At 39.3% G+C, this 21,792-nt stretch overlaps 2 protein-coding genes across 3 annotated transcripts; one reads left to right on the top strand and one right to left on the bottom strand.

Moving 5' to 3' along the window:
• The first annotated feature begins 606 nt into the window (after positions 1–606).
• On the top strand, positions 607–14,449 carry elmo2 (engulfment and cell motility 2). Of its 2 annotated transcripts, none has more exons than XM_053315836.1 (22): positions 607–666; positions 949–1,046; positions 1,379–1,419; positions 2,982–3,054; positions 3,158–3,208; positions 4,337–4,506; positions 4,672–4,771; positions 5,351–5,502; positions 6,435–6,513; positions 8,417–8,452; positions 8,850–8,900; positions 9,560–9,682; positions 10,226–10,345; positions 10,463–10,567; positions 10,658–10,766; positions 10,905–11,041; positions 11,946–12,109; positions 12,365–12,477; positions 12,574–12,681; positions 12,830–12,912; positions 13,025–13,102; positions 13,606–14,449. In XM_053315836.1, exons 2-22 carry the CDS (start codon positions 969–971, stop codon positions 13,804–13,806), a joined length of 2,172 nt encoding a protein of 723 aa, XP_053171811.1. In that variant the 5' UTR covers positions 607–666; positions 949–968; the 3' UTR covers positions 13,807–14,449. The 2 variants fall into 2 exon arrangements, with proteins under 2 accessions (XP_053171811.1, XP_053171809.1); XM_053315834.1 differs by having other exon boundaries at positions 2,961–3,054.
• LOC128355542 (leucine-rich repeat neuronal protein 2-like) lies at positions 9,397–21,158 on the bottom strand. Its single transcript, XM_053315833.1, has 3 exons — positions 18,846–21,158; positions 18,383–18,410; positions 9,397–9,416 (listed from the first exon to the last, which is right to left on the bottom strand). Exons 1-3 carry the CDS (start codon positions 21,156–21,158, stop codon positions 9,397–9,399), a joined length of 2,361 nt encoding a protein of 786 aa, XP_053171808.1.
• Between the last annotated feature and the right edge of the window lie 634 nt (positions 21,159–21,792).

Raw genomic sequence — 21,792 nt, 5'->3', positions numbered from 1 at the left:
AGACTGTTCCCCGCTGTGCTTTTCTGCCTCTTGTATTTTAAAGTGGTCGTTGCAGATATTGAAATAAGTTGTGCACTGGTACAATTTAGTTGAAGGAGGTAATAAAATAGGCAGAAATGCTGGCATGTAAATATGAAAATTAAACAGTCGTAAAAATTGAATGATCATTTTTAGAATTATTATATTTTCAGAGCAGATGGCCAGACAGCAATTTCCCATTTTGTTCTCATTTGTAACCATCTGTGCACAGTTTTTGGGGCATAACTGCAATTAGCTAATATGACGATATATTGGTTGGGAACTACTTCAGTTATTATATAAAAGTCCAGCCATAAGAGTTGTGCTGAGTATTAAATTGTGCGTTTTTATTCTACCCCAATAAAAACACCAGAGCTTGGTTAGCAAAAGCCTCGACCCAGTCAAGATGAGTGTGTGTATGTGGGTGGTTTTGTAAAACAGTCATGCCTATTGATCCGTTCACTGACAGATTCAGTTCAGAGCAGAAGAAATGCAGGGATGGGGGAAAATTAGCTCTTGGAGTTTAAGGAAAACAGGCTTTGCTTTTCCGTGACCAGTGTGTGGGTTTCTGTGTTCACAGGGGAGCTGACACTGGTTTTTACAGCAGCGCTGTGAGAGCGACTGACCCCATCAACACTTCTCCATTAGGTGATGTATAACTTCTATTTCAGACGTTAACAGATGATCAAACTCAAGATTGTTCTTACTTGCCTTCAGCTGCATCACAAACACAGTTAACAGTTGAACACAATTACTGTACATGAATGTCCCCACTTTACAACATTAGTGACATTTATTTCCATGTCCTCATTTAAATGCAATTCACTGTTCAAGTGAATTTAAAAGTGCTTTTAAAAATGTGCTTGGACAACCTGTGCGAGTACATTTTTATAAGAATAACAAATTGGATTTTTTTTTGTCCTTTTGTAGGGTGCTACTAAAACACAGCCATGCCACCCCCAGCTGATATCGTCAAGGTGGCTATTGAATGGCCCGGTGCTAATGCTCAACTTATAGAGATGGACCAGGTCTGTACCTCAGGACATTAAAGATGTCTCCTATTTGCCTCTAATAACCTCTGCTAGCCTGTCTGATTGTTAAAGGGAACATTACGCATTGCTTTGATATCTTTGAATATGGAGGGTATGAGTAATACTGAGAGTAACACAGGACAGCGCCTGCAAAGCTTGTCATGACAAATAACCTTTCATGAAGAATAAATTTAAGAATTGTAATTTTGCTCAGCCCTATTTTTAAAAGTGTACGCTCCCACCAGAGGCTGCAAACACAGAAAACACTGATAATCTGTGCTTCATTTCAACATTCTTATTGAAATAATTTTGCATATTTGTGTTTTCAGAAAAGACCTTTGACCTCAATAATTCGTGAAGTATGTGATGGGTAAGCATAATATGGTCTACATATGTTCATATTGTTAATTACCATATGATATAAAATTGTGATCAGCTCAGTCATTCTGGTGGTTCAGATGGACAGACTAGCACAGCAGATCATTATCAAATGCAAGATATATTGCTCACTTATTTACAAAAGGTTAGAGTTGCATTTTTAGCATCATTAGTTCTGCATTGTTCCTGTAAACAAAAGACCACAGCCAAGATAATTGGTAGATTGTACATTATGGTTTGTAGAGTCTTCTCTTTGGCGCCACTGCTAATGACATATAATGTTGGAGGTGATTTATCTAGTTGTCTATTGACTCAGTCTGTTATAGTGAGAGCCCAGAAATAAGCTAATAGATTTGAAAGAAGAAAAGCAGTCTTCTTTTTTTGTGCTGTAAATCAGTAAAGAAGATTTTTTTGTGTGATTTCAACCAAGAGACACACAAAAATTACACTCTGTCAGCTGTTATATCTGTCAGTTAGTAGACATTAACACAAACAGGTCTACATTCAGTATCAAGTTGTTTGTTTATGAGACAGACCAGCTTTTTGAGTTTCCGCCAGTAGGAGCTCTGCTTCATGCTGGTCCAGGAAAAACAGCAGGAAGCACAGAGATAAAACAAAAAAAAAGTTTTTTTGTGTCAAAGTTGAACCAGAGTTTTATGTTTTTGATAAATTAGGGGGTTGTGGGATATAAGCAGTTGTTCTCAAAGTGGAGTTCCAGGGACCTCCAAGGGTCTTTGAGGGGGTTCTAAGTAAAGCACTAAGCAAATAGGGGAATCATTTATTTTCACTGTACTTACATCTATGACTGTTTTGGTCATGGGTTTCATGTATTTTCTGCAATACATGTCACCCTTGGACGATGTCTTATCAAATGGGGTCTGTGGTCTAATTTGTGTCAATTTTTAGGGGTCCTTGACATGAAAAAATTTGAGTAGTATAAGAATTGCGATTTCAATCTTTATCTTACAATTAAGTGTAGTGTTCTTAAATCTACTTTAATATCAAGTGTGTGGATGGCAAGACTAAAAAACACAGTTCATTAACCACTGGTCTAGTTTTATAGACATTTGTCATTCCAGTGGTTCACACACACACATAAAAACATGTTTAATCATTCTGAGTGATTGTTTTTACTTTATCTGTTATCATTTCTTCTTGTGTGTTAACTCAGGCATCACTGGTATCATTGCATTTTTATTTGCTCTTTTGTGTTTATTACTTTAGTGATGAATATTGCAAATTCTCTCTCACCCATCCACCTCGTCGCTGTACCTACCTACTGCCTCCTTTTATTCCATTTGAAACAGAAAGTTCTTTGCACTTTACTGTAAACACCTACTGAACACTTCTCCTCCACAATCTCTGTTTGCCAATTGTGTAAATACAGCAGCTGGAGGGAGCAAACTGACTTTCAGCAACCTTTTGTTCATGCATACTAGAGTATGCTGCATTAAAACATTCCCACATATCCTTTAAAAAACACAAGTGTTTCAGTCAGTATCTTTATATATAATGAGCACTGCTTCTCATCAGATGTTATCTTTCCATCCTCAGCTGGTCTCTGTCTGGCTCAGAGCAGTTTGCCCTCCGTTATGCTGATGGCCCCCAGCTTTATATCACTGAGCAGGTGAGCTTTGCTATTTCCTTCTTACAGCTCCTTCTCTTTAATGATGATGACATTGTAAATGAGTGCTGGACATGTGGCAACATTCCTTTTTCTTCTCATTTAGAGCCGCAGTGAAATCAAGAACGGGACCATCCTTCGATTGGCCATTTCTCCTGTGAGTCACTTTTGCTTATTTTCTTGTGTGTGTCATTAGGATGATTGATTTAAAACTGTCTGTTTGTACAATGACTCACTCATGTATATTTGGACTCTCCACCCAATTCACTCAATCTAATTTTGTAGTGACTTGAAAAGGTCTGAATACATGAACAGATTCTAATTTTTGTGCAGGCATATGCTGTTTCACTTACTTTGTGTGGATCATTGCACTTGGTGATTACAGATTGGACTTTTTGTGTATCTAGAATTGTGGCTTCAACCAAAAAGACAATTTTCTTTTCAAACAAGCTGGTCTGGACTCCATTACCAAACTGTCAGTATATCATGGTGGGGAGAGCATTGCTTTTAAAGGAATGAGAGGAACTTATGGGATTTACCACGGTCGATAGCAACAGCTTCTCACCTACTAATAATGTATGATAATAATGTGTTTCCAATCCCACCCTGCTTCTAAGTGCACTGTGGGTGCATCCCCCTCCTTCTGTCCTCCACCATGAAAATACCAAAAGTGCTTTCAAATGCATTGCACACTTGGCTGCCTTTTATTTATTATGCCAATGTTTTATTGTAGTTGTTTTCATTCCAAGAAACACAAGCAGTCAGACTATCAGGCATGTTGCAAACAAACATGTTAAGCTCAACTTGTTTCAAGGAAAACATAAAGGTAAACCGTAAAATAATTACATCCATCATCCGTTCAGTTACCTTACCAAAGGTCTGTGCACACAATAATTACCAATATTTTGAGCACACTGCCTTAAAGTTTTATCTCCAAATAAAGTGAAGTGATGGGCAAAATCACCAGATTGATTTTTTAAGCTTTTTAAACAGTGAAAAAGAAAAGAAAAAAATTTAATTTATGTTTAGGACTTTAACATCATAGCTGTTTAGCAGTGATGACATATGGAGACAACCCACCAGTGTACAAATAAATGGAACCAACAGAATGAACAAACTTTCTCAAATATCTTTACATGGGTCAGAACCACCTAAAGTCATAGTCTTAACAATATTCGGCAGTAATACTGATGTCTTTGGCTCCATAAACGTTCAAATACATTTGTGATGACAAGGTTGGTGAGGTTAACTGTGTCACTGAATTAATGTTTTTCATGATTAACAGGCTCGTGCTGCTCGTCAACTCCTGGAGAGGATCCAGTCCCATGGTATCGACGCTCGCCTGGAGGCTCTAAAAGAGCTAGCCAAGCTGTCCGCAGACCCGACCTTTGCCACAGAGTTCATCAATATGGAGGGCATTGGGACACTGGCCCGTCTTGTTGAGAGTGGCACCCAGTAAGCACATTTTTTCTGAAACTGATATTCCCTTTTCACACATTATGACAAAAAGTATTTTCTGAAGTTCCAGGCCTGGCTAATCCTCTCATGTCTACATGGGAATGTTAAATCAGGTCAAACGATGTGAAAGTGCCTGCACTGACTGTTCTCTGCTTCCTTCAGCTTTGGTGAAATGCTGGCTTTTACTCTCACTGCTTTCCTGGAGTTAATGGACCATGGCATTGTGTCCTGGGACCTCATCTCCCTCTCTTTCATCAAACAGGTACCTGCGTCAAAAGAACCAATCATCAGACACAAACATTAAGAGATCCTTAGAGACCACAGTGGACAAATTTCCACTGTTTTAAATTTCAAGGTCATTATTATTTATTTGCCCACTTTTATTCAACTTTACTTAACCTTTCTTCCTTCCTACGTGGCGGAAATGAGTGGGTGCTTCTGTTGCCTAGCAACTCCTCGCATTATCCTGAGCTCACTCATTGTGTATGTGAGTTTTCTTGTGAAAACATCAACGTGTCCTCTGCAGTCACTCACAGCAAACTTACAGAACTCTTTTACAGAAAGATGTGCTTTTTCAACACTGTGTCATCACCCTCATCATGATGCACAGTACCAACTAAAGAGCTGTCCAGTAAAAAGCCTGAAACTTTTCATGTTTTAATCTTTCATTCATCTTTTGAAGATTGCATGTTTGCTTGGGGACTGAATTCAAAAACAGACAGTAGTCATGCTAAAACCATGAATGTGTTTCCCAAAACGTTGACCTGTTGAAGACACAAGTCTGTGTTCATAATGTTATGTTTTATTACCTCAATATTGCCTCTTCTTTGTCTTTACACAGATTGCAGGCTATGTGAACCAGCCCATGGTGGATGTGTCCATCCTGCAGCGCTCTCTGGCCATCCTTGAGAGCATGGTGCTCAACAGCCACAGCCTTTACCACCGAGTAGCACAGGAAATCACCGTTGGACAGCTCATCGGGCACCTGCAAGTGTGAGCACACACACATGCACAGGGGCTTTCTGCACTCTGATATGGGGGGCAGAGGAGTGAATGTAGTCATGTGGGGTAACTTAGGAAGTAAAATGTTGTGAAATTTGTCATGATATTTGCCTTGTTGCGCTATTTAAAGGGTGAGTTCAGGATGTTCAGAAAACTAAATTCCAAAGCTGGCGTTATTCTGAATTGTTTTAATTCTTGTCAACAGATCCCATAAAAAGACCAAAACCAACAATGCACTAGTCCAACTCTCAATACTTTTCTAACTCCCCATCTTGTCTGTACCATTTGTTCCTTCTGAAGATGTAAATCTTAAAAATGGATCATTAATGTGTAGTGTCCTTTTTGAAGAAAGTAATTTCAGTAATTTCCTTAAACAGCTGGGCCCTGTAGTTTTTAGCAAAAGTAGTAAACATTGCATTTTTTAAGATACAACTTCAAACATTGGATTAATAAACATTTGTTGCTCTAGTGAGTATTTATGGCAGTAGGACGGTGTATGGGATCAGAATGAGCTGAAAGATAGGAATGAGCCATATTAGACTCACCTGGTCAATATGTTTATACTGTAGAATCAATTCATTGTTTGTTTTGATCTATTTATGGCATGTATTGAAAGATACAAAAATATTCTAAGCTATACTTACTTTTTCTGACCATATTGCAAAACAAGAAATAACTGTCTTTTTTTAATCTATATACAATGAATTGAAACTGATAGTGTGAAAGAGAGGTGTCTAAGAATCCTGCACCCGCACCCCTTGTATTAGTAGAAGTACTAAAAGAAGTACAAAAACTTGTAGTTTTTAGTTTAGTTTTTTAATTTTAATGTAGACTAGTATTTAGCTTGTAGTTTAAATTCTGTATGGAGATTTGTGGAGCAAGATGCTTCTAACTGGTTGTTACGTTGCTTGATATTCCTTCAGGTCAAACCAGGAGATCCAGACGTATGCCATTGCTCTCATCAATGCTCTTTTCCTGAAGGCACCAGAGGACAGACGGCAGGTCAGTGCACAGCACCCATGTAGAAATTATAGATGGACCTACAGTAACTGCTATACTAATAATGTCTCATCCTCATATTATGTAAATAAAGCCATCAATACATGATAGACATACATTTATCCATGATAGTTGTATCTTTGGTATCAGAGAGCTGCAAATATTGCTTCTCCCTGACTGCTAATGTCTGTAGCTGTTGGTTAGTTACTAATCGCTCTCATAAGTAGACGTCTGTCTGCCAGCTGTAATGTTGGGGATTCTCTCTGGCAGTCATTGCTGTAATGATGCAGTCACTCAAAATAGTGCTTGCTTACCTTTTGAAGTTTGCACATTTGTTATGCTGCAGTTATTTTAGGCAAGTGTAGTGAGGTAGACCAATCATCCAGCTATAAGTGAAGGATGACTGTTAGTGCCAAACAGACAGAGAGCTTGGACAGGATCCAGCACTTTTCATAATGCAGTCATTTTAAAGATTTATTTTTTGGTAAAGTCAAGGACGGGAATTGGTACTGTCCAGTGTTACATCCTTATTGAGATGACTTTGCAGGGTGTACAATTTCACAGATGTGACATCAAAAATACTTCAGATACATCCAAATGCACTAAAATACATCATGAAGTAACATGTTATTCAGCATGTTGCATGAATGTTGAGGTCTCTGTTATCTGAATGATATATTTACACCATTATCTTCTCTTATCTTCCAGTTTGATTTAACAGTGTCAGATAGAAACATCCTAAACAGATGAATTCTGAATCTGAATTATCTTTGTAACGCAGGCAAATGTACAAAAACTAAAGGAGGCGGGTGCTTCTTTGAATGCCTGTGCAGCGTGTTAGTGATCACTGTCATAATGTCTCATTTGTCTGTGCCCTGCTCACTCTGCAGAAGTAACATCACATAATACACCAGCATACTGCACTGTTTCATCCTGTTTCACACACTGTCTTGTCTCTGTATGATGCCATGTTTCTAAATGAGGTTTCTTTATTGTACTTAATTCATTTTTGATTTGTCAGGTAAAGCTAATTTAAAACACTAATGTATTTAACATACTGACATTTGTAACACTGTTCTATTATAAAGCAATTCTCCTGCTATGCACCAGTTAAACTGGAGGAAAATAGAGAGAATAGAAAACTTAACAGCAGAAGTTTGAAAATTGCATCCTACAGGTTAAACCCTTAACATTTTGTAGTGGTCTCGTAAGTGCCATGAAATATAATTTAAAGAACGACAGGCACTTACAGCTCATTAAAAAGATATCATTTCATCATACTTAAAACTCCAGCTGCTGTTGTCGGCCACTGGAGGGTGGAGTGAGTCAGTTTGAGTGAGATAAAGACACCAGAGGGACATGTTGGATAGTTGAACAGTACTGAATGGCACTTTATAGCCTATTAAAGTACATTAGTGTGAAGATTTATCTTTTATTTATCTTCACAGTTACTGTTTTTACTGTTTGTTTTTTTTTCTCTTTCTAATTGTTTTTCATGATTGGACAGGTTTTTTTTATAGTGAAAGAAAAACAACAACAATCCAATTGGTTTTTAATCAGCTGTTATCAAGATTATGTGATAAACATGTCATTCAGGAGGGCCACCATGACATCCCAGCAATTTTCATGTGTAAAAACTATTTGAAAGATCACCTGTTCCTCTGTGGCAGGATTACATTTTATGAATCTTAGTTTTGTGTAATAATTTAAAATCCAGGTGTATAAATCCAAAAATGTGTGGTCGTCGTGACTACTTGACTTTCTTATTTGACATTATGCTGTTTCATGTTCTTATTTCGTTGCATGCTGTGCCGGTGATGTATCCCTTTATTTCATGGTCCATGTGTGTGCACTCTTTGTTTCCATTACTACACCCACGTCCCTCCTCCCTCCCTTCAACCTGTAGGAGGAGTATACTAACCCGCTGGAGCAGCACCTCACTGTGAGTACACATCCCTCAGCATCGCATACCATCCTCTCCGCCCCACAGTCCTTCTCCTCCTCTTCCTTTTTTAGTTCTTTCTGTGTCATGGGAAGCTATTGCATAATTCATGCAAATTAAGATAGAACCATAGCTTGCCGCAGCAGCAGACAGACTGTGTTGACAGATTGAAGTTAGACTTGAAGCGTTATCATGTTTTACAGAAGGTGTGAAGGGCAAATGGTCCAAAGCTGTTCTGGAAATGTAGCTTCAGAGTTGCTGCATTTCATGTTTCGTCTAAAGTTTCCATCGACTGTTAGTTGAGTCAAGCAAAGTTACTTCTGTGCACCTCCTTGCTGTGTGTAGTAAAGTGTCTGAGCTGTGTGTTGGATGGATGCATCTCTTTCTTTACTCTCAGGAAATGGCAAGTACTTTGGCCCAGAAGCACCTGCGATCCATCATCCTCAATGTGAGTATGAAGCCTGATACGCACCAGAGTTAATGCCCTTATCTACTGGTTATCAAGCCTTCACATGACTGTGAATACTTAGATAAGGAAGTAAACTGTGTTGTTAAAATCAGAAAAATATCGTATTAAAATATGCAAAATCTTTCCAAAATACAAAATATTTCTCTTCAACCTTATTTGAGACTATCCTCTGTTGGGTTGAGACCAGCAGACCAGTAAGTGGAAATATTTACTCACTTGGAGAGCTATGACGCAATACCAGCAAATGTGATATGGCATGAAGTCTGCTCTGAAAATGATTTCTTTTGGCACTGACTTGTCTGGAATCGCTTGACTGAACTGGCTGCAAACGTCAGCGAGGGAGATGCTGCAGTCCTGCTTCCTGGAGCAAGGAAACATCCAGACCAGCTCCAATGATTAGGATATCAACTCATCTGTCAAATTATTTTCCATTTTCCATGTTTTGCAAACATTACATGGACAGTATATAATATGATTAGAGTTTCTGTCTTATTTCTGAAACATTTTATTAGGCTTCTTCCTTTTTAGCTCAAGGGGCAGATTTGTTTTGTGTTCTATGACTTCATGGTTTGATATTGGTGCACAAAATTGTAACGTACTTGTGGCTCTACTCTAAACTTAAGGTTATTCTTTTCCAGCATGTTATTAGAGGAAATCGACCAATCAAAGCAGAAATGGCACATCAGCTGTATGTGCTGCAGGTTTTGACTTTCAACCTTTTGGAGGAACGAATGATGACTAAAATGGATCCTAATGATCAGGTAAAAATGTCAGTAAGTTATATAAGGTATTGTGCATTTCCTTAATGCACCATAATCCAGTTTAAACTGTTTCCCACATTACTAAGTGCACCGCAACAGATGATGTTTGAACTGAACAGAATTTTACTCAAAAGAAATATAAGCAATCAGTGGGTTGGTTAAAATAATGGATAATAATCAGACACCACTTGCATGGATAACTGTCATCCATGCAAGCTGCTTTGAATGTGATAATTTCATCAGTTAATTTTAATTAATTTTAAACTTAATTCTTGTTCAATTATCCATTCTTCTTTACAGTTTATATGTGATATTTGAATATGCAAGCACATGTTGCATGTCTCACATTAACCTGTAAAAGTACTACGGGCAATAAAAAACCATGAACTTTTCCTGAGTTCTTTTTCAAAAATAACATTACAACAAAAATGATGTTTTGCCATCTGCTGATTGTAGAATCACATAATAATGTTTTCTATTATAATGATATCATGTGAAAAGTGTGAGTGATATCCTGTAACACGTTGGCTTGTTGTGTTTCAGGCTCAGAGAGACATCATTTTTGAGCTGCGTAGGATTGCCTTTGATGGAGAAAATGATCCTACCGGTACAGAAAAAAGAAAGGCAATGTACACCAAGGACTACAAGATGCTGGGTTTCACCGTGAGTCTACATGTCTACAACTACATAATTAAGTTTCTCCTGTGATACTTTAAGAAATAGCTCTTTACATAATTAAAAAGAAATAATAATTGGCTCCCTTTCTGTTTTTGTATGCAGAACCATGTGAATCCAGCCATGGATTTTACCCAGACTCCTCCAGGGATGCTGGCTCTGGACAACATGCTGTACCTGGCCAAAGTTCATCAGGACACGTACATCAGGGTTAGTTTTGGCATCAGGCATGACTTTGACATACAGCTCACAGATACAGAGAAGTCAGCCACACCTTACATGTCTCCTCGTTCATGACAGATTGTCCTGGAGAACAGCAGCCGCGAGGATAAGCATGAATGTCCGTTCGGCCGATGTGCCATTGAGCTCACTCGGATGCTGTGTGAGATACTCCAGGTTGGAGAATTGCGTAAGTAGAGTAGGTTTTGTTGCTGTAGAAGAAACTTTAAAAACTATACTCCAGTCCAGGATATATGTGTGTGTGTGTGTGTACATATGACAAATGTTCTTTTGTTTCTTGTTTTTTGAAACATTTTCCTCTGTGTAGCTAATGAGGGCTGCAATGACTATCACCCCATGTTCTTCACCCATGACCGGGCATGGGAGGAGTTCTTCTGTGTCTGCATCCAACTACTAAATAAAACCTGGAAGGAGATGAGGGCCACTGCTGAGGACTTCAATAAGGTCTCTCACAGTAATCGCATTACTATTCTTTTATAATGTATACACACTGTAAAATTCCTTGCTTTGACTCAACTGTCACTGTGACTTGCCCCTTAAATCAGACTATATATTTTTAGTAGTGTCATACATAGCTTGTGGCATACATGGACAAATAATGGGATTTTTCCATCGGTACAACAACAGTGCATATGACAGCCATAACAAAAAAATAGAGCTGACTTTGTTGCAGAGCAAAATCCTTTCCTCTCAAATTCAGTTTGGGTTTGCTGCAGCACTCTCCAGAACACAGTAAACTTTTATTTGAAAAAGACAGGAACAGTAAAACATAGATGATAGATTGTGATGGTTTATGCGTTGCCAGAGTGCTGAGTCAGCATCTCATTAAAATGTATCGTTGTAAGAACCAAACAGCCAAATATTTCAATTAAGCTGCCTTAAATTGATCAGAGATCTCTGTCAGTCTCTGCATTCATACAGACTGAGCAGCCCACTGGAGCAGACAGCTAAAAGGTTTTTGGTTTATTAAATAATACATGACAATTAAATTCTTAATGTTCTGATTTCAAAGCAATTGGAATGAAGAAGGGGTCTATTGTCATAAAAAAGCTGTGACCATTTAATATATATATGATATATATTTTAAATATTGATGCCTGAAGATGTGGAAAGATGTTTGTCGACAGAATTAGATTTTAAATGGGGAAATAATGTCTCTGTGAATTACAATTTAACAACTTAATTTAAAACTTAATAACAGCACTCACTGGTTCATTAAAAAGCAATGCAGGTAGTCATGAAAAAGTTAAAAGGGACGGCTGTAGTTCACAATATATTTATGAAGTCTGCTGTGTTTTTATGCCACCTTTACTGACTCATCTCATGTATGTGCTCAAACCCTGACCAGGTGATGCAGGTGGTCCGTGAGCAGATCACCAGGGCTCTGGCCATGAAGCCATCGTCTCTAGACCAGCTGAAGAATAAACTGCGAGGCCTCAACTATTCAGAGATTCTGCGCCTGCGACAGTCAGAAAGAATGAGCCAGGATGACTTCCAGTCTCCACCTATCATGTAAGTCTGTCTCTGAACCACTGCTATAGTTTGAACAAGTTCTTTCATTTCTAGACTTTCGTGTAAAATTCAGCAGTGTAGTTTGGACAAAATATGCAGAGTATTACCTCACTTAGCCACTAAGGATTTAACAAGTTACTGTTTAATCCATCTCAAAAACAAATCCTGCTCAAGCACTATAGTAATCGTGTTTTACACATTATACAAAGTGTATCCATGCTTGTTCCTGTTGCTCACGCTGTGTTATTGCTACAGTGAGCTGCGGGAGAGAATTCAGCCTGAGATCCTGGAGCTCATCAAGCAGCAGCGACTCAACCGGCTGTGTGAGGGAAGCTGTTTCCGTAAGCTGGGGAACCGCCGGAGGCAAGGTACCGTATCAACACAATCACTTCACTTTTCCTGCTGACAGAGTGTTGCTGCTGTGGATTATGAACTAAGTATTGTGTTTCTTGCATCTTTTGTAGAGAAGTTTTGGTTCTGCCGACTCTCTCTCAATCACAAAGTGCTGCACTACGGAGACTTGGATGAGTCACCTCAGGGTGAAGTGCCTTTTGAGCTACTCAGTGACAAGAGTAAGAAACTGACATATTTCTCCTGCTAGTTTGTTCTTTCAGCTAGTGATCTTTCGGTAACGCACACATCAAGGCACCATCACTGTCAGGAGGCCGACGTCACTAAACTGCTCAAGTTATTTAATTGTTTCTTTTGCATTGCTCCTAGTCCCTGTCTCTGATATCAAGTCTGTGGTGACTGGGAAGGACTGCCCTCATATGAAAGAGAAAAGTGCTCTGAAACAAAACAAGGTACTGATTTTTTTTCTTTGTCTCTATAGTGACATACAGTAGTTGTTCTCTCATTCTTATCTGTCATTCAGTGTAGGAACATTATGTTGTCTGACTTGTTTGCTTTTCTCAGGAGGTGCTGGAGTTAGCCTTCTCTGTCCTCTACGATCCTGATGAGACACTCAACTTTGTTGCACCCAACAAGTATGAGGTAAGCTGATATATTTACATGAATGATTCTACCCTTTTTCATCACTGCCACTGAAATCTCCTGGTTCTGGTTGACTGGAAGGTGTGGAGCAACAGTGAGGTTTAATGCTGTACCAATCAATATATTTGTATTAAGGATGGATCAAATTCATATGTCTAATGTGAAAGGGATGACTAGTAGTGATGAACCCACAAAAAATCACCACCCCTCAACTCTGTAAAGCATGCTAGTGTGTCTTTCAGCTCATTGTTTTAGTTTAACAGCCCAGCAGACAGAAAAATCACACACTTAACTTAACAAAACTTAAACTGAAGAGCTTTGAGACAAAGGTGAGGAAATATAGCTGCTTAAGAAGAACCAAGCAAATTTAATTTCAGATGTATCCATGAATGTGTATGTCCAAATGAATGTAACTTTCAACTTTACATAGCAAAACACAGCTACTCTGACTGCAGCTGTCAGCTTTCATGGCTGCTCCTTTGTCTTTCTTTGTGTGCGTTTAGTATTGCATCTGGACTGACGGACTGTGTGCGCTGTTGGGTAGAGAGATGGGTAGTGACCTGACACGCAGTGACCTAGATACTCTCATCAGTATGGAGATGAAGCTTCGCCTCCTCGACCTTGAGAACATCACAATCCCTGAAGCCCCGCCCCCTGTGCCGAAGGAGCCTAGCTCGTATAACTTCACCTACAACTACAGCTGAGATGTGTGCTAGTGTGTTTGAGTGCGTGTTGGCAAAGCATGCGTGTGTTTGTCATGAATGAGTTAACCTTTCTCCATCTTTTGATGAATTTAACAGCAAGTGTGTGATCCAGAAATCCTATTTTATGTTGTTTTTTTTTTTTGTAATATGACAGGATCCTGAATCCTGGGGAGTTTCCTCTGTCTGTGTTTGTGATGTTGTACGGTTTGTCAGAAGAGGAGAAGTTTGTTTACAGCTTCACACAGAGGTCAGCGGTCAGAGTCCAGTACAGAGCAGTAAATTCAATGAAGGAATCTCATTTTTTAGTGCAGTCTCCAGGCAACGTCTTGATCTGGACTTGCCTTTCTTTGCTACTTAAAGGTATAAACCTGCCAAGAATGATAAGAATGATGGTGCCGGATGGTGAATATGGATGGAAAGCTGTACAAATCTGCAAATTAGTCTTAACTTGAATATATTGTAATCAGATGGTGGCTCAGTTGAGCCATTTATGTGGTCTCCATGGCAACAGAAGGTGTAGTAGCTTGCTTTGCAGATTCTATACTGTGTTTCCTTTGATGGATGCACATTGAAGCATCACATTGTCTGCATCTCCTGTTGTCAGAGTGGAGTGAGTGAGCCTCAGAGTTTAAACTATACTTAAGTAGGGCTTGACATTTCCGGTTAAAGTCTCTGAAATTCAACATTCTGGTCCCTTCATGGTCCCAATGTTGAGATATCTGATTAGCAGTATTTGATAGTGAAGAAGGAAAAAAAAACATGGCACTGGAATTTATTTGTTTAACCTATAAAAAGTCAAAAAAATGTCCATCACAGTTTCCTTGGGTCCAAGTGTATATTTTTAAATTGCTTGTTTAGTCTGACCACTGTTCCAAAGCTATTTTCAGTTTGTTTTTGTGGGAAAAAAATGGCAAATATTCACATTCGAGAGGCTGGAATTCTTAGCATTTCTTTCTAAAAGATGTCTCAAACAATTTATAGATTATCAGAATCGTTGCAGATTATTTGTCTGTCAATTGACTTATCGGTAAATTGACTATAAAAGTGATTAGTAGTATGTATCCATCATGTCTTTTGTTTACTCAACATTCATGCTGCCTCAGGTGGCTTGAATCACTTTCGGCCCAGTACATATTTTCATAGCCTGTTTTATGATGTTTGTAAATACATCCCATTGCATCAATGATGTTGTTAAATGTCTGTGATTGTGACGCTCTTACCTATCATACCGTATGTGGCTGTATGTGTGGGTGTGTATCTGTGTGTGTGTGTGTGTGTGTGTGTGTGTGTGTGTGTGAGTTTGAGACATAATGTAAATTAATTTTATGGATTATTATGGTTTCTGAATCCGACACAATCTTCATATTTCCAAAGCTCTGACATCTAACGCATTCAAACAAATGAATGATTTGAACCACTTTTGTTTAATCATAGTCACTGCATTGCCTTATTAGTCACTATATACAGTAGTTTTATCATTTATATGCAGTATATGAACAATAAATGGATAGTTTATGACAAATATACACATCTATTCACATGATAATGTAGTTGAATGCACATATAAGGACATTTTTAAGTGCTTATGAAGGTTTTTTTTTTTTTTTACAATTCCTTCTATGAAACTATGGTGATATATGATGTGTTATCAAACATTCATAAACTGTTTATACAACAGTCATGAGTGCCTAGGAGGAGTTACAATTGCTCGCAAAGACAGTAATAAAGACTTAAAATGTCCTTATATTTGCTACAACTACATTACAGTGTGTTATAAACCATTTATTAGTTGTTTATATACTTTGTATAAATGATAAATTGGGGTTGGGATTAGAATAAAGTGTTTCCACATTTGTAGAGATTATAGTGACAAGTTATGGTGGTGTTTTTCTTCAGTATAGTAGTTTTGTTTGAAACAAACGTACCTTTACATTCCATGTGTGTTTGCTGGTGCTGCTGCTTGAACTTGATTTTTAAGACTTGTTGACACACTGTGCACAGGCAAAGGGGACAAAAGAGAAGCCCTGTTGGCCTATTTTAGTTAAAGTCCCAAAAGCACCATTTTCAGATGATAGGAAGCAGTTCAAAACCATGCCTGTGGGCATAGGGAAAATCTGGTATTGCTCATTATCCATGAGCACACTGTATTGTGTGCTTTGTATCCAGTGATATAAATGATAGTACTGTTGCTTTGGTCCCACAGTGTTAGTTTTAAACATTTTTAAGTATCTTATTAATGTCACTTAATGTCCTGTCAGCTATTAATCTAGTACTAATCACTGCTGTCATTTGTTAATGCAGAATAGATTTATATTTTTGTAAATGATTATACAATCTTATGAGCTGTGAAGAGAATGGGTATTGAACTAACAGCATTTCCACATTGTGTCACTCTGTACAGTACATTCATTTTTTAGAGCCACAATCACATTTTCAAACCACATGCACCTCATATCGGCTTAGTTTTAGTTATGACACCCATGCCAGCACCTAATGATGATGTCAGTGTTAATGTATCTTATACTGCTAATGGGAATGCTAAAGAAAATCCCATTGCTGTTGATGCTGTTTGTGAAAAGGAATATATTTGAAATGTTTTCTGTTTGTTTTTTAACTGCTGTTGAAGGTTTTAACTGCTTAAAAGTTTGTTTGTTTTTTAAATTTCCCATAAACCCTGAAGCTGCTCTCTGAAAATTAAAATGAAGATTAACAGCAAAACATCACAGTGAGTAAAGGGTTGTTGCATTGGATGTACTAACAGTATGACTTGAAGTTTTTGCATCTGGTACTCTTTCACATGACTTGCTAAACTATTTATTTACACTTGCTAGCTATAGTTAAGAATGACATGTTGTTAGTTGAGAAGTAACAACAAAAAAAACTATTGTATGTATATACAGTATTGTGTTGCCTTATTGAAGAAAACGTATTATGTTTTGTGTGAATAAATACAAAGTCTAACTACTGCTGCTTGTTTTTTTACTGACCAATCCTCCTTTTTATCTAATGTGATAGGAAAGACTGAACAGTATTAAGAGCCACATGGATGTAAGGTATAGTCACATACACAATTGAACAGAATACATTTTAGATTTACAGATGATAAGTTAGTATGTAGGACTAACTGTGGTGTTATTTAGAATTACTGAATTAAAAAAAGGACAGCATCGGAAAAAAATAACTTAGACCATGTACAGCATCAATCATTTTGAGAGCAATGGCAAGTTCCTCATGACCCTGGTGCTGCCTGTGCTTACCAACTCTGCTCTTAATGCATATTAGGTTTTAAGAACTATAACACTAAGAAATAAATACATTGCATTAAACATTACAAGTCATTTCACTCTTGACGGTAAGCAGACAGCTTGTGTTGTATAAATTTTAAGTAAATGCACTTGTACCTATCATGGTATGTTTAAAGTATATATTTACATTTTTCATGTCTATTTAAATATAATACTTACATGCCATTGGTCACAGTACTCATTCCTCCTGTTCATACTGGAAGATGATTATTGTAGTTACTAGTGTGTTACAGTGTGTAAAAGATGACGGACACAATCCACAGTCCTCATTCTGTGCAAACAGGCTCCAAATTTCAGCCTAAACTCACTAGAAGCTTCAGTCTGGATTAGACAAATTAAATGGCTATTTTCTGTCTTTTTTTCTACTAAATTATGAAACTCCCTGTTTGTGCCTCAGGAAGCAAAGAGAGGGTATTTTGAACTAAAAAGACACCCTCTGGAAGATGATTTGTCTAAACCTATTTTTTTTTACAATGTGGACTTTGACTCTTATTATAGATTTTAATTATGCCAAGAGAGGAAATCTCCTAACTTCCAGTAAGAAATATTTTAGTGACTCTTTTAATATACAAATGGGCAAGTGAGAAATACCAAGATTAACTTGCACATATCTAAATCCTATTCTTTAACCTGGCTAAAGCCCCCACTCAGTTCCAGATCTTATCCAGCAGAGGACACACTGTGTCTTGTGTTTACTGAGTGGGTGTGAGTAGTCCTGAGCTATGATTCTTATGGAAGAGCAACAGCAACTGCATAAGCATAGGAAGTTTGAGCTGCAGATAGGATGTGTGATATATGAATTTGAGTGTTTAATTTTTAAAAATACTCTATTATATATATACTATATTCTACTGGTTTGAATTACTGGTTAAAATAATTATTGTATTTTGAGTATAATCTGAATACAGTTTGTGGTAAGAAAAGAGAAAAACAGTAAAATCGTATAAATTAAAAAGATTTTATTGTATAATAGCTCAAAATAGAATTTAACACAATCACTTTTAGATTACTTTTATCCTTAAAGACAGTGTGGAACAGTAGGCGGGGAATTTGTATGACTATACTATATATGTACTGCAACTGCAAGATGGACAACCCAGTCAAAGATACTGAAAGCAAAGCAAAAGGGTTGTTTACATCAATCACTTTGACTTACAGAGCCAAAACAAGCAGGAATTTCATTCGGTATCAGCCTCAAGACAGAGTGTCATCTGCTTGGATAAAGTACTTTTCAGTCTGCAGAACATCTAGATGGGAAACATGACAAATACCCTGGGGGTCTGAGCTGCTCTCTTCTGTAAATATTGGTCCCAGGATTGAATCCAGTGTTCTTTAGTTTCAGTCCAGTAGTCATCAGCAGCTCAGATTCAATTGTTTCTCCTTTGTTCACTTGTTGTGCAGCAGGAGTATGATTGTCCAGTTTAATTTCCCTGGCTAAGGTACAAGCATTCTTTACAATACATTTTAACACAGAAACAATGTAAATATATACTTTATAAGGTATATAAAATAAATACATTTTTTTTCCTACACCATTGCTCTGATCTACAACTCTTCTAGCTCTGATTCACAAAGTGTATATTTTACATTTTGAGTGTGTGTGTGTGTGTGTGTGTGTAGGTGTGTCAGTGTTTTTATCTGCATCTGAATGTGCCCAAATGGTTAGCAGTCAGCAGTTCTGATCTAATAGCAGTTTGCCATCTGCTTTGGCTGATGTTTGTTGCACCCTTCTGGCTTTTGGCTGATGACTGGAGCCTTTTGACTTTTGATTTCCTGGAGAAAGGTACTGCTGTGCTTTCCTTCCTCTTCACCGGGCTCAGTGTCCCAGCCCTGGCCTGCCAGCAGCAGCAGTATAAGTGCGAGGAGCAATAGTGTTACTGCTGTGGAGGTCAGCTCTGGGCTAAGCTGCAGGCTAGGCTGTGGCTCTGGTGCATCCTTTGTCCTGAATGAAACACACTGAGGCTTTCTGCTTTCTCTTGCTCTCCTGCTGGCATGCTTGGTGCCCTCATTCATCCCTAAATGTAGACACACTTGATAAAATGTCTCTGCCTGCAAGTGCGTTAAGTTAAAGCTTTGTGTGCCAGCCAGGATACGTGTGGTGTATGTAGGTGTGTGTGCATTTGAGTATATGGCTTGCCAGGATAAGCGAGTTGAGGGGAGGTTGCGCCTGCTGTGCCATGACAGGATAGCAAAGTGTTCTCCGACTTCCCTCACCTCGAACCCGGCATCTGCTTGGAGTGATGGATATCCCTTAAAATTAGCAGCCACCCCCCTCTTTCTTTTCTTTTCCCTTCCATGTACACCCACAGTAACACTGCGTGTATCTGCTCCAAGAGCATTCTCAGCAATGCATGTATACAATCCTGCCTCACTGAGGGTGACCTTGTTGATCTCCAGAGTTCCCTCAGGCAGTAGCCGGTAGTGTTTGGAAGGGTTACAGGTGGTATCATTTTGAGCATGGCTGGAGGAGACGCTTGTGGCAGATGTGTGGTTGAATCCCTCAGAGGCTGTCAGGCTGTTGCAGGGAGAATGAGCTAATAAACCTTTAGATGCATGGCTTGGAGCAGGACCAAGTCTCAGCCCAGAGGGAATCACCCAGTAAAGTTCAGGTTGTGGATCTGCAAGAGCTCGGCAGTGCAAAACCAGTTCTCCTCCTTCTCTTACACCTACGTATGAGGGGAGGGAGCTGGTGGTGATCATGGGGAGACAGGAGGCTGACATCTCCCTGGTGGACACCTCTCTCACCCTGCGAGCTCTCAGATCTGGGGGTTCAGAGCACAAAGTGGCTTGAGGTTGGATGAAACGCACCATACGGGGTGATTGTATGTCTGTTTGTGTGTCTCTATCAATATGGGGATGGGAGGCCTCCTCTGCAGCCCACTGGAAGAGGCAGTCACAATGGAGTGGGTTGGAGTGTAAGCTGACCTCTTGAAGACTCGGCAGGGAGAGCATGATGTTCTGGTGCAGAGCACTCAGGGAGTTGGAGTTGAGCATGAGACTCTCCAACCTCCTCAGCTGGACGAAAGCCAGTGGATGAATGTAAGACAGAAGTGGGTTGTTGGTGATCTCCAGCTTGGTGAGCTCTGGAAGATTCTCCAGGGCAGCTTTCTCAATGGACACCAGCTCATCCATGTTGTTCAGGCCAAGCTCCTTCAGATGAACCATGTCTCGAAAGTCTCCTGTCTCGATCAGTTTGATGCGGTTTTTGTTGAGGTCAAGGAACTTCAGTCCTGGCACTCTCCTCAGGGCCTGAGTGGGGACCTTGGTCAGAAGGTTATCATAGAAGGAGAGACTCTCCAGTCCCTCCAACCCTTCCAGTGCTTTTTCAGCTAAGCCCCTCAGACCCATACCACCAAGGACAAGACTCCGGAGGGATTTTAGGGCCAGGAAACCCTGCTCAGGCAGGGCCTCTACAGGGTTTCCCCCAAGCATGAGAACTTCCAAGCGAGGTAAAGCTATGAACCACTGAGGATCAATGGTGGTGAGTCTGTTGTTGTTAATATGCAGACGCAGTAGGGACTCCAGGCCTGTGAAGGCTCTTGGTGCTACTGAGTGTAAGTTGTTGTGACTGAGAAAGAGCTCCTGCAAAGCTGGCAGTGAGGAGAAGGAAGCGTCAGGGAGGTGACTAAGATGGTTTTCCTCCAGGTGTAGAGACAGCAGAGAAGGCAGGGACGAACTCTGTATTATTGTCCTGACACGGCTGAAGCGATTCTGTGATAAGTCAAGGTCAGTGAGGTTGGGGAGTCCATGCAGCACTGCAGTGTCCAGTTCAGACATAAGGTTACTCTGCAGGCGCAAGGTGTGTGTGTTTAGGGGTATGGGTAACGGGAGCTTGGTCAATAGCAGGTTGTTGCAGTCCACAGTAGGAGCTTCCTGGTAGACAGAATCAGGTGAGAACCATGGCTTGATCTGACACACACACCGCACCGGGCAGGAGACGTGCCATGGTAGTGTGTGAGGTAGCGAGCCCACAACCCCGGGCACACATACACTAACAAACACACACAGGAGACACTGTGACCGTAGAAGCACTAAAGTCGGCCTCATAATCCTCACAGGGAACAGAGCTGATTTAGACGAGGTGACGAAGGCTTGAGGAGTTTGTTATGAGGATTTCAAATGAATCATGTGGACCAGATATGTGTGTTATATTGACATTTTCAAGGTGTGCAAACTGTGAAAGGTAGGCCAGATGGTTAATTGTCATCATTTGTAAAATCTTACCAAATAAAAAGGGATTATAATGTTGAAAGTGTTCTCCGGTGGCTTCAGAAAAATAAAAAATAAATGTGTATGTTCTTTTTGAAGATGAGCTTGGCTCTACAATACCAACATGTTTTATATTGTATAACTTTGATTGCAGTGGTTGTACAGAGATTGAAGTGCTCAATGATGGTCTTTGTTGTCACACCATCGATCTCACATCCTGGCCACAGGTAGAGGACTCATGGCTCGCAGCGTGGCGGCTCACTGCTTTGTCAGAAACATAAGAGGAGAAAGACAAAAGTGACCAAAAAGTCAAAACAGCTATTTAATACAGTCAGTTTTTAAAAGTGTCACTAAAACACTTATTTCTTTGCATTGCACCTCATCAGCCCCCACTCTAAACTGAGTCTGTGGAATTTAACAAGGCTTTTGAGGATGTATTATGCAGACTCATAAAACAAGAAATACTCTGGTG

Source organism: Scomber japonicus, chromosome 3 (genome assembly GCF_027409825.1).
Source record: "Scomber japonicus isolate fScoJap1 chromosome 3, fScoJap1.pri, whole genome shotgun sequence".
Taxonomy (NCBI): Eukaryota; Metazoa; Chordata; class Actinopteri; order Scombriformes; family Scombridae; genus Scomber; species Scomber japonicus.
The sequence above is the reverse complement of the archived record's forward strand: the minus strand, read 5'-3'. Positions and strand labels throughout refer to the sequence as shown.